Source organism: Ochlerotatus camptorhynchus, unplaced genomic scaffold, assembly GCF_037179485.1.
Source record: "Ochlerotatus camptorhynchus isolate MF236.1 unplaced genomic scaffold, CSIRO-AGI_Acam_v1.1 ptg000336l, whole genome shotgun sequence".
NCBI lineage: Eukaryota > Metazoa > Arthropoda > Insecta > Diptera > Culicidae > Ochlerotatus > Ochlerotatus camptorhynchus.
The window spans coordinates 834,182-847,617 of NW_027040824.1; the positions used below are offsets into that span (position 1 = coordinate 834,182).

Sequence of the window (13,436 nt, forward strand, 5' to 3'; positions counted from 1 at the left end):
TCGTTCAATAGCGCATTGCCTGCAGAATATTACCCATAAGCATCGAAACATAAAAAAAAACGACTCTATAGAATAGATCGAACAAACGTTTCATCTCGCACTGATTCGCAACAATGCTGACTGCAGTCCAGTCAGTCTATTGTTGTGGTACTACAATAGGGCCACACATGTGTGCAGTACAACCAGAATACAACAGGTGAGACCGCAAAAAACATTCCAGCAATCACGTTCAATTAGATTTTCCGTGAATCCAAAATGTTTACCGGTTCCTGTTCAACTGGGTACGGCATGCGGACAAACGTTCGAACAGGTCTGATTGTATCTAGGTCAAGGTGTTGGGTGAGAAGCGAGAAGGTGAAAGGATGCACGTGTCCATGATGAATAGAACGGAAGATCATAATTGCTCGTAGATTACGCCTTCTTGCGTTGCTCAGCACGTCAATCAATCAGTACACGTCTGAATAAAAAGTGATGATGTCATACCAACATCAGAACAAATACCCAGATAGAGTTCTGAAGAATTGAGAAGATGTGGCAGTGTTTTCAGTTTTGAAAAATTTGCGAAATTCCATTGGAAAAATCATCATTAATTGTTCCGATGTTTTGGTAAGTGATGCGGAAAGTAAAACAAAATAAATGATATAAGAGATGTACTGGAGTAAGCATGTTGATTCTATCTTATCTATCGATAATCTAGCTTTGAGATTAATTTACGTTTGCGCTTTCGCTAAGTCGATATTCCAAAATTAAAATGCGGGCAAACGATAACGGGTATGTACTTAAGGGTACGGCTTATGCTTGAAATGATCGTTAAGTAGCGAAATAATTTGTTTTATCGGCTTCAAATAAGGCCGATGCAAATATAAAAAACAAAGTTCTATAAATACAAGCCATATGAGGGGAGGGGAGGAGGTGTTATTTCAAATATAAAAATAAAATTTTAAAAGGTGGGGAATAGTGAGCTTCCTGTGGTTTTCGCATGGCAATTTTCTCATCCTTAGAAGTTATTTTCTGACTGCTTCCTAACTCAACCCTACGGACATAAATTAATCCAGATCTCCTCAATCTTCATGGTGATTGGTGATGGTTGATTTGCAATTTCCCGGTTTTCTCCCGGAATTTTAGAAATTTTCCCAGCGATAAACATTTGAATTAAGCATAAAACTAAATGCGATTGAGTCATTTGGGTCATTTCTAAGACAGCAGCACCTTTGCTTGATCTTGACTTCGGTTCTGCGACACGTTCGAAGTTTTCGCTCAAAACTTTACGGGCTTTTAGTTGATTGAGAGTTCTTTTTCAGAAATTTTCGATAATAAATTTGAAATTCTCTCTGGAAGCCCATTAAAAAATGTCCAGAATAGTCCGAAAATTCCCTGTAGAACACTCCAAAAAAAATCGTAAAATTCGCCCATAAATTCTCTTTGAATTTACAACTCTTTCTAAGAATTCACTAGAGCTTATTTTTTTTTTAATTTTGCTTGAAATTCTCCGTAGAGTTCCCATGCATTTCACCTCAGATTCTCAACCAACAATTGAAAAGGGCATATTAGCTTTAATGAGCAAAACTTGAAATCCCCCTTCCCTGCCAACAACATCGGGCAGGGGAAATTCTCCCGCCGAGAATTGTTTTAAAATTTTTCTCAGAATTATCTTGGAGCTCTCATCTGAATTCTTCTGGAAATTGCATGGAATTCTCATTGAAATTATACAGAAATTCCATTCGCAATGCGCTTAGAATCATCTTCGAAATTTCCTTCGCCAGATCTTCGCTCCACGAATCATGTAATCCTCTTCACTTTTGGGAGTTCTAGTAAAAATTCTCTTAGAGATTTCCCTAAAGCTCCCTAGAAAATATACCTCTAGAATTCATTCTACAATCTGCTGAAATTTGATTTGGAAAAAAAGTCCAAACATTCTCTAAATAGCTCATCCAAGTGACTGTATCCTGAAAATCTAGTCAAGTCCAAGGGTTTTGAAATCTTATTGTTTTCGAAGAGAGGGCGAGGTATATTTTTCCAGATTTGTCATCTTTTGGTTTTTTTCCCGGTGACTTCCAATTCCCAGCTTTTTACAGTATTCTCAGTTCACTGGTAGTTCTGTATTTTACATATGAAGCACTTGTTTTTAATCACATTATATTTGTATTGCCTTGAGCACATTTTGAGACCCAGATCCGTAAGAAAATTATTCCGGATAATACGCTTAACCAAAAGCTAATTCGCCGACGCTAACCAGGTTTCCAATGAAGACTTACAATACTCAATAAAGCCACTCTATGCTGTCAAGGCAATGCTTGTCTACGTATAGTAGAATCATTATTCAACCCTAATAAAAATACCATACCTAAACGATAACCCAAATGATTGAACTCTTCCACAAATGGTTTGGATGAACACGTCGTTAAGCAAAATTACCATACCAATTTTATTAGGTAATCATAAAAGTGCTACTCCAAGCAATAAAAAAAACCTCCTAAACAATACCATTATCCTAAAATTTCATATAGTTAGTTCTCTGAGTTAATCAAGCTGTACAACACAATAACACAATAAGGAACTAGAAGTATTCAGAAAAAATCACAATCTTCTCTTAAAGTTGAGTTTAGACAAGGCAAGTCGATTGATCAACACACTCGAATTGAAAAAAAAAAAAATGAACCGGGCTTCAAGCCAATTGAATGGAACTTAGTTTATCAGTGACTTGCCTTACTAAGCCCAGCTTAACTCTTCACCATTATTGCATTTACTCAAAGGCGCTCCATTGCGCTCAAAGGATTGATTTTTGTTGGACGCAGCTGGATCGAGCAGACGTATCAATCCACTCGCAGGTTAAATTTTGTCAGACGCAATTAGGTGTAACATCCATTAAGAGATGAATTATACCCTTAGCAGCTTAAATTTTGCAACAACTAACAGCTTCTACACATTAAAAAATAACTTATTTTACACGTGACGGAATCCATCTTTGACATGAAGGATCAGACGTAAACAAATATTTCATGTAAAATTAAATGCTCCTAGACTGAAAAGTTCGTTACTCGACGAAAAGTACGTTTTATTGAGTTGAATTTCACGTCTGTTATGACTCATTTTTATGTCAAAATAGACACTCGTATATGTCAGTCTCAGAGAACCTAAATTTACATGTTTTTACTAAGTGTGTAGCGTCTACGGAAATGGATTTTTATCTCGATTCAACTCAGGCATGTGACAACACCCAGTGGGAGCTGAATTTATAATAAGCTCAAAGTCATTGAAATACCCTTTTATTTGAGTAACTTTTGATCAACTTAAAAAAATTCAGCATCAAGTATTGAACGATCACAAGTTCGCAACTCTTATTAAAATTTGAAATGAAAATCCATCCTCAAACTACACCGAGTAATTAAGTTTTTTGAAACTAGTGAAGTCAGTCATACTTATTAATAAGTTTCTGTTATAAAGAAATATTTCCCATAATTTGAGTTGAATTACCTTCTTGGTTTTCCAGGTCCAAATATGTATTCCCTGATATTCCTCGATTTTCCAGGATTTACCACGTATTCGACACCCTGCTTTATGCCCAAGATCTCGACGTCAACCAATATAACCGCCTTTACATCGTTCATTATTTGTCAGATCGACCTCTCTGAAGCTTTAGATAGAGAGAACCATCAGATTGCCATCTCAAAATACAGCAACATGGGTGTTAACGACAATCTACTAAGCTGACTTCGTTCCTATCTGACTGGCAGATCTATGTCTGTTAAGATTGGCGATTGCACTTCTTTACCCTTTCATGTTACATCTGGTTTGTCAAGGCAGTCAGTTGTATATGAATGACGTGAATATGATCCTCAAATGCCTTAAACTATAAAACGCCGACGACATGAAGCTCTACTACGTAAGGCCTCAAGCCGCACACTTCATACAACAGGAATTAGAAGCCTTTGATGATTAGTGCTGGATTAACAGGATGTCATTAAACGTGTCCAAGTGCTCGGCCATCTCCTTCGATCGAAAACGTGCTATGCATTTCCACGATTACACCTTAAGAGGGATGAGCTTGAAACGTGATTCAACTGCTATGGATTTGGGAGTCATTCTCGAATTTAATTTGACTTTCAAAGATCACACTACCTATGCTGTACTTATGGTCTCTTCGCAGCTCGGATTTTTATTCCATTTTGACCTTTAAAGACGATTTTTATGGTCTCTAGACATAGTCCGTTATCCTCTGTAGTTAACCATTAGTGCATTACTGTATGTGCTTTAAGCAATTTTTAGTTTAGAATATTTCAGACTTTAACTCGGACAGTTTCTAGAGAATCGCACAAAGAAACCTAAAATATAATCACTTCGATAGTCACGTTCAAACCGAATCCAGAATACTGCTGTGCAATTTCATAACCATGATGGAAATAGGGTTTTCGACGCTACTGTGTTGATTTGTTATAAATTTTTAATACGGTATAGATTGATCGACGATTTTCAATAAAGGTAAATAGCAAAATATACGATCGACAAATTGATCCTTATTCATTATTGAATTGTTAAAATAAACACTCGAAAAACAAATGGCATTTGCATCAAAATGTAAATGTGGATTTCTTACAACAACTGTACATGTTTCTTACATTAAATGCAGTCCCATACAACCTGAAGTCGTATAACAATGTATATACAGTTTCGCAAATTGCTACAATTTAAGTCAGCATCGTATATAAGAATGACATACGTTACATTTTGATTAAGTTAAATCAATGAATAAGTTTTTCATCGTATTGTATCACAAATTAAATCGGATTACATCGTAATACTTTAAAACTGACCAAAAATTCAACACGTTTAAAAAATACAATTTGCACGAAAGTGACCTCCTAATTTGTACGTATAAGCATTTTTTTTGCGTGGTATACGATCTGTTTGTTTGTGTATCACAGAAACAACTTTGAATATACGCGCATTCTGGTTGTCTGGAGTGGTACCTCTTAAAACGAACTGTAGCGTATAAGCAATTTGTTTTCTTCTAGAAATCATTTTATCGTGTAAAACCTTTACAAGATGATTTTCTAGCCCATGAAATTGGGGGAAACTATCTTAGATCGAAAAACTAGCCAACATATAATTTACCAAATTACCACTATACCGAATTTCTTAATTTGACGTTACTTTACAAATTCTGCAAATCTGTTATACAAATCTGCCATAGAATCCTATGTTTCCATGTTGGGTTAATTCGTTGAAACCATTTTGCCGGTATAGAAAATGCGCCTCATATGAGTGATATGCCCTGGCAACCCTGTCATCACATGCGACACACAACTCTGTGTGCGTATACTTTTCATTTGACAGATATGACTTCATACAAAAATGTAATCAAGCGACTCGAGTGGAATATGAACAAAATATGATCTTAATTAACACTCAAGTGTGATTCCTCGCTGACGGTAATGGTTGTCCAAATGACAATTTATGACAATAATCGTTATATAAACAAAAAACCAAAAGAGCTTTTGCCTAGCAAGTGGGTGCAATTTACCATTTTGAAGTATCGATTTTTAACTTCTCGCTAAAACAATATCTCCTTAAAGCTGCGTCTGGGTTGACTTTGTCAAGGTAGTAAAATCAGCAAGCGGTCACACTTAAAGCGATTCTGGCTTCACAAATATTTCGCGATATATCACACAAATCTAGCACTTTTGGGCTGGGTCGTTCGATTTTTTCCCTTAATAAAAATGACACGAAATACACAATGACCTCAGCCACTAATACACAAACATACACCTTAATACAAAATGCGATGACACTTTGACACCGTGCGTTTTCTAATGCAAGATGCGACGAAATTCAGTTCAACATAAAAGCGATTAACTTTTCCACTGGTAAGAAATTTTACCACCGAACTCTGTCAGCTTCGATTGACAGATAAACACTGACAGCAGCACGGGCTTCGTGTATTGATTACAGCTTGATTGTCGCTTGGAGCCACCGCTGCACTGCACTCACGGTACGTACGTAGGGTAGATGAGAAACAACAAACGCTGGGTATCAACCGAGCGACGACTAGGTACTATAGATACTGATGGCTCTTCGAGCTGAGTCACATCGATCGCACAACCACTTGCACCCATTCAAGTCAACTGCAATGAGTTTGAAGCTTAGCAGAGAGTAGATTGATGGAATCATAAAGTGAATTGTATGCTGGACTGGTGTGGAGCCTTCTCGTACTCACCAATACAGATGGCTTGCGGTAGCCTGTGGGCTGGCGATGAATGTTTTTAGTTAACAATGAAATACATATAGGATAATAAAATTAAACGATTTGTATCATATAGATAACATTTCTTTCACAAATGAAACAGTAACATACGTTGTGTAAATTACACACTGTTAAGCCATTCCACATGACATAACTTTGGATCAAAATCTTAATGAATTTATCATATCATCAATGTCAGAGTAAAATATAGTCAAATCAAAACACGTACCTTTGTGAGTACATATACTATGGCCGATGCTACAACGTGCATTCACCCCCTCCGTTTGCCGTTTCTTGCTTTGATTGTAGCGAATCATGCAGTCTCATGCTCCTAGCGGTACTTTATGCTGGGTTGGTGAATGTATTTAAGTAATACTAGCATGCTTCCTATCAACATCATTCAAGTTTATGATCCCAATACATGTATGGGTTATGCGCACTGTTTTCACAAATCATGAAAAGCTTCCACCGCCGCGACGTCTGGTTTATAAGTGTTTGTGACGAAACTAGGGAATGGCACAAAGAGGTGATATTCAAAATTTACGTGATGCAGGGAGGGTACGTTCAACCGAAGCTTTTATTACAGTCCATATTCATAGAACTCGGATCCACTCGGTGCGAACGTCGAAACGTATTTGTTAGAAATGGCACGGGATTCACACATCTTAGAGTAAATAGCTCCTATGTGTTGAAGACTACATAACAGTATAGAAGAAAAATAACCGCTGTGTATAAAGTTTAATCATTTTTAAAACTATTTTTCAAGTAGGGTTAATGCCCATAATATTGGGCTCATACCCAAGGAAAGCGTTTTATGACTTTTTTGAAGACTCATGGACTTGAAATAGACTTGAAAATTACGAACAAATTCATGACATTTCGTTCATGGATCTTCGCGAAAAATCAACGAAAAACGTAGAAGTGCAGCAAACTTTGTAGAAGCTGAGTTAAGCTGCTTGAAACTCCATATAAGTGTCAGAAATTTTGAAAAAGTGCAGGTAATTTTGTACACTCTGAGAATTTTCTTAAGTTTCATTACAACAAGCATGAAAACACGATCATTGCTTGTTCAAAATCAGTAAACTTTTAAGGCACCCCCAGTCGAGGTCCCAATCGTTGTTATGAAATAAACACTAATTTAATGTTTCACCATTTAGTATTAGAAATCAATAGTGAATTTTCAAATAACCGTACCTCGTTTTGTAAACAAAGTTTCAAATGTCAATTTATCGAAACTCATAGGCTCATAGCCTGCCCATATAAACTAGAAATCGTCAGAGGAATAGATGAGCAGAGAGAATGTTTTGAGCCAAATGAACTGTCAAAATCTGACCCAACCGAACATTCCCATTTGATTTTATTCTGATGATTTCTAACTCTAGATAGAGCTGGAATTAGGGCGTAACAGCTTTTGTAAACAATGACTTTTTTCGATGGTTTCTAGAAAGTTAAGACTTGCCAACGCAAAACAATAACACCACTGGGTAGGTATTCTTTCTAGATCATATTTGAGAGTGCACTGAAGTCTTTTTTTACACGGTTTTTTTACGCGGTTTTTTTACACGGTTTTTCGCGATTTACACGGTACGTTTTTAACGATCTTTTGGACAACGATACAACCTATTGACTTGATTCCAATCACATTATCCGTTTCAAGCTATAGGTAATCGAATGGCATACTTAAAAAAAATCACAATTTTTCATGTAAATTCAGATTTTTTTAAAATATGTCTATATGGACCATAGCATGATATAATTACGAATGGCATCAAAATCCGATTTTTCAACAACATTTAAGCATGTGAAAAATCAAAATCTCGTAGGTTTTTTACACGGTTTTCTTTACACGATACATAAGCCCCGTGTAAAAAAAAATCTGAGTGTATTGCCATCAAATAGAAATTCAATTTCCTTTAATTTTTGTGTGCTTCTCAAATTCAACTAGTTTTTACAACCAAAAACAATATTCTAACTCTATTGATTAATTGATCTTTGTTGGTTAATTAACGGCGCCAAGAAATGTGTCAAATATTGCGATGCACTCAATTATCATTTGGCACGTACATCGAAAAGAAAAGTAATGTGAAATGCTAGCTTCTAGCAAGGGTTGCAAGATAATTTAAATACAAAACCCTGCTGCCAAATACTATTATGTTTTCTCCACCCATCTCTCCCACTGAAAATTTCTAATGTAAACCTGAGTACTGCGGAGTAAATAGATTTCATTTTGCAAGCCAATGGAAAACTGCTTGAAATTTTTTTCAAGTTTAAAATTGTTTTGTTCTTTCTCAGTTGATTCCCGCCAAAAGCTCTGAGCTTGGAGTGCTTTACATACATGTTTCGCCAAACTATGTTTTACTGCAATTGAAAACTCAGCTGAGTCATAAAAACTATGCTGGTTTTTATAATTTCATCATTGAGCTCACAATTAAGAATGTGTTATGAAAAAGTATGAATCATTTTTATGAGATTGCAATGCTTGACGAGAGGTAAGAACAGTAACTGAGTTTGTTGCTTCTGAATGTTTGGCTCCTGTTTGACAGTTCTGACTGGCTCCCAAGTGACAAGCATATTGAGTGAGTCCGCAGTACCCAGATGTAAACCAAAACCACCGTCAGGTAGGGTAAGATTGGTGGTTCTTGCTTCCAAATTCGATTACGACGAGAAAACATATTGTCTGAACAGAAACTGCAGGAACTTTTAAAAGTGCCTAAAATTTCGAAAAAAAAAACATCACCGGCCAAGAGTACTACAGAAATAAAGAGAACTTGAAGAAAGTTGTAGAAACTTTTAAGAAGTTTTAAACATCTATAAGAGTGAGTTTAGCCAAATCCAGGATAGTTCCATGATGTGCTATAAAAATATCGAGAACCCTTAAGATATTCCGCGAATTTCAGGGAAGTACGGAGACATTGAGAGAATTTCTAAAAAATTCGTAAAAATTCCAGGAGCTTCACAGAGGTCCAGAAAATTTCAGAAAGTTCAAAGGTGTTTACAATAGTGGCGCCGGTGGTGTAGTGGTAAGCGTGATTATATCTCACCCCAGCAGGCCTGGGTTCAATCTCAGTCGGCGCCGCCGGGGGTGATCACGCTTTCCTTCGGAGGGGAAGTAAAGCCGTTGGTCCCCGGTTCATGAGTTGATGAGTCGATAGGTAGGGTCCAGGTGTGGGAGCTGCCTTCCTGGCGTCGGTAGCATTGGTGCTCAGCACGGATTATATCATGATATCATGGATACTTCAAGTACTTCAAATTTTTTCGAAAAATTAGCTTTAGTTTGAGAACATTTTACAATCATAATATAAAAAAGGGCTAGAAGTTTTAGCAAGCACCAATTCAAGAAATTCCAGAGAACTTCAAAGAAATTTAGATTGTTTCTATGGGTTATTCCAAGAATTCTATGATTGATCTGGAAACTTCAGAAGCATCAGGTTGTTATGAATATATATCAGAAAATTTGCTGGAACATTAAACAAATTTAGAAAACTTCAGGTAAGCATAGAAAACTTCAGGGATGTCCAGGTAAGTTCAGGCAAAATTAGTGATTTAAGGCAAAGTTCCGTGAGCGCTTATTAAGTTTATAAAACTTGAGGAAAATTGTGGAAACTTAATAGCAATTTTATAAATTTCCGTTTAGTTGTAAGCTCTTATAAAAAATACTGAGTAATTCAGGGCAGTCTTTAATTAAATTCAGAAATTTTTGGCAGTTTTAATAAAATCAGGAATATCTAGACTATTGATGAAGTAATTAATTAGTGTCGATAATTTAAGTGCATTTCCAAGAACGTCAGAAAAATGTTGAAAACTTCAGTGAAAATCATAGAACTATATTCACAGAAGCGCAGCGATCTTCAGAAACATTTTGAGAACTTCATAGTAGTCTATGAAACTTAAGGGATGAAAATTCACATGATTTTCAATGAACGGAACATTATTAACCTAACTGCTTTACTAGAGTTAACTGTTGCAAGTTACCCCATCTTACCCTAGTAGCACGCTTGTCACAAATCAATTGTAGAAACTTATATACGACTTATTTCAGTCATAACCAAGTTGCTGTAACTTATTGTGATGAAAGTGTGCTACTCGGGTAATAAGTTTCATAAATATTGTTTAAAAATCAAGAGTAGTAATAACAATAAAAGTAAACCACTTATTTCGTTACTTAGATACTTACTCTAACATATATATAAAGGTGGGACTCTACGTATCTCTACAGATTGCAGACTAAGCCAATGACCTATGGCTTTATAATCACTCTAAAATTAATTATCTACTTTATGTTGTTTTTTTTTTAATTCTCCCAGAAATCAAAATTAAAGTTAACAGACTCTAGGCCCTCTTTGAATAGTTGTGAACAGACCCTCTTGATTGACTTCTCACGTAAATTGACTTAAAAAATTGATAATGCAATCTATTCGAAAATGTATTGATGCTAGTTAACCAGTTTGACGGTTGAGTACCGTTAAAAAAGGCGTTAAATATTGTTGATATTGTTGACAATTGTTCGTTATATCAAATATAAACATAGATCTAGGATTTTAAGGGTCCGTGAAAATTTTAACTTGGAAAATTGTGAAAAAATCATGATTCTGACGCTGGTGCATACCGGATTTGGTGATTTAAAGATTCTAGAACTTTGGATTTGTTTAAGAGATCTTACATACTTTACTTTTGCTGGTCCGACGTTCCTCAGGGTTTGACCTGCTGTACATGTAAAATCACATATGCTTTGCTATTTCCAAATATGCCTAACGTACGTATCCCTACCGTCCGTATGTCAAACATATTTATGCCGAATGGGTACTCGTTGGTCTCAATAACAAATTTTAAAAGTGTCTGTATTTGTGGCCGGATTTCGGTACATATATACAACTTTGAGAAAATTTGTTTTCCAATATCAAATTCAAGTGTGAACCAGAAGAAAAGACAAAGAACTCAGTTAGGATTAGCGAGTGCTTAGCACAATGGAACCAATTAATGATCGGATAATGAAACTCCGCAAATAAAAGTTTTATTAGCTTCGCAATCATCCATCCACCGCCGTACTGAAACACAATCAAAAAGCAGTGGGTTCCCACAATGTAACTACTTTGTATGTTAGCATGCGTTTGACTTATTGAACATTGAAAGCTGCTAAAAATACTCTTCCCGTTTGCGTTTCCTAGGAAGCTTGTGTTGTGAAGCAAATTCGACCGGCAGTTCTAAACGGGCAGCAATTTGTTTTATTTGCGTTTAAAATCGTTCATTTTACTTGGCCACGAGCGAACGGGGAACCTACCGGAGGCGTTAATTACGTGCTACGGGGGGATTTTGGTTTGATCAGTAAAATTGTACAAAAAGAATTTAAGAACTGGTACAAAATAAAAACAAAAGCCATTCTGAAATAAGATGGATGCCCTATTCCTAGCGGCATATTAAGTCACATGTTCTTGTTTTCGAACATCCAAATCATCAAACAAGGACCAATGTCCTCAATGATTGCTAGCGTCTGTTTTGGTTTGATTGAATTTGTGTTGTTCTAAAAATACGTCCTATAGCTTTCCCATTACACAATCGCCAAAGGACGAGACGCGGGGATGGACGCTGAAAATGTAAATAAAAACAAAACCAATGAAAGTTGTATAACAGAGTCTAGCACATTTGGTAGCTGGTCTAAATTGCGATGCCGTTTTAGCATTTAGAATCGTACGGCCCGTGGCCGCTATTGTCACGAGAGGCAACGAGGCACATGTAGTATATAATTAGAATTAACGATGCTAAATCGGAACATGAACTGCACCGACGACGGGAGTGAAACGTTAAACGTCAAGACAACGCTGTTAGACATTTCGTCCGCTAGCATTTCAACATCGTGAGGCAGAATAATTAATCAGATTTATGGGTTATTTTGATTACAAACATAACATCAATCGATTAAACCATACGTGAGTTACATGTAAGCTATATCCTTAAAATCAATCGAGAACTACCCTCAATTGCAATCGAAATGTTTAAAGGTTAAATGTACATACAATTGGGTGCAATTGGCTTTCCACGACCGGTCAAGTGCAGTTGAATTCGTTTGTATAAATAGTAACCGGTTAGTGGCAATCTGTTGTGGCGCAATAGTGATCTAATGGTCAAGGCTTGAATACGACGTCGGTGGTGATTGAAATTCGATTTTATTGCGATTGATGTAATCGGGGATTACACTGTGGTGTGATAATCGAAAATGTTTTAATAGAATGCAGAAAATCAATAGGAACTTACGAGAGATTTTAAGAGTAAGAACATTTATTTATTGGACTCACCTGGAACACAGAGAAAAGAAAATAGAGAATTAGCATTTTGTTAATGTTTGTAAAATTATTCAGTGGAATGTGTTAAAATAATCAAATTGTTGAAATATACGTCAAATTGAATAGAATTGTGATCATTCTCCGCTAAGTGTAAAAATTTTGAACTTTTTAATTTAAGCATCAGAGCAGCAAAATTATGTTAAACAGAAAAAAAAAGGTTATCTTAAGGGGGTTAGATTTTGATAAGTTCTTTAGTGGGAATGACACTGATAAAGACTGCACATTGTAGTCGAAATATGTATCTGTCATGGATACATAAAATTAATTAAGTGGAATTAAATGGAACATAACCTTTTTTGCTGTTTTATTTAAGCACTCCGCTAACAACTCAATTTCATTACTTCAAGCTAAATTATGGTTCATTCGATGTAAGTGTTCTATTCCATCTATTTCATCTTTTATAATTTTCGAACACCAATGTAAATTCAAATAAAATTATCAACTTTGAAAATGGCTTCATTCCCAAATAAAAAATATTAAAAGTTTTTTGATCTGACCACCAAGGGTGCGGCAATATGGTGGGGCGTATTTCTAAAAATTGTTCGGGTACATATAAAAAATTGAGCATTTTTCGTTGACGTGGCGTGAGAGGTCTAAGTCCAAAATGTCGAACGATAAACATTTTCAAATTAAAAATATGCTTCTGTAAATAAAAACGTAATTTTCTGACCGAAAAGGGCGAAAATATTATTCACTTTTCGATATCTTTACTCGATCTCGCGATATGGTTGGCATAGGGTTGTTCCCGCATATGAACTTACGTTTACATATGGACCTATCTATCAGCATCCTTGCGGTGATAGATGCAGTGTGAGTAAATATGAAAATAAGAGAGAATGATAGAGAAAGAGAAAGAA

General features: G+C 35.9%; 1 protein-coding gene across 23 annotated transcripts in view; it reads right to left on the reverse strand.

Moving 5' to 3' along the window:
* The window catches only part of tmod (tropomodulin), a 212,476-nt gene that overhangs the window by 93,977 nt on the left and 105,063 nt on the right, over positions 1-13,436 (reverse strand). Inside the window, exon 1 of one of the 23 annotated variants that reach the window (XM_065231019.1) lies at positions 5,522-6,094. The exons of the other annotated variants lie outside the window; for them this stretch is intronic. Coding sequence (XP_065087091.1) covers positions 5,522-5,524 — 3 coding nt within the window. The 5' untranslated portion in view covers positions 5,525-6,094. Of the gene's footprint in view, positions 1-5,521; positions 6,095-13,436 lie in introns of those variants that run through there. 23 annotated transcript variants of the gene reach the window in all.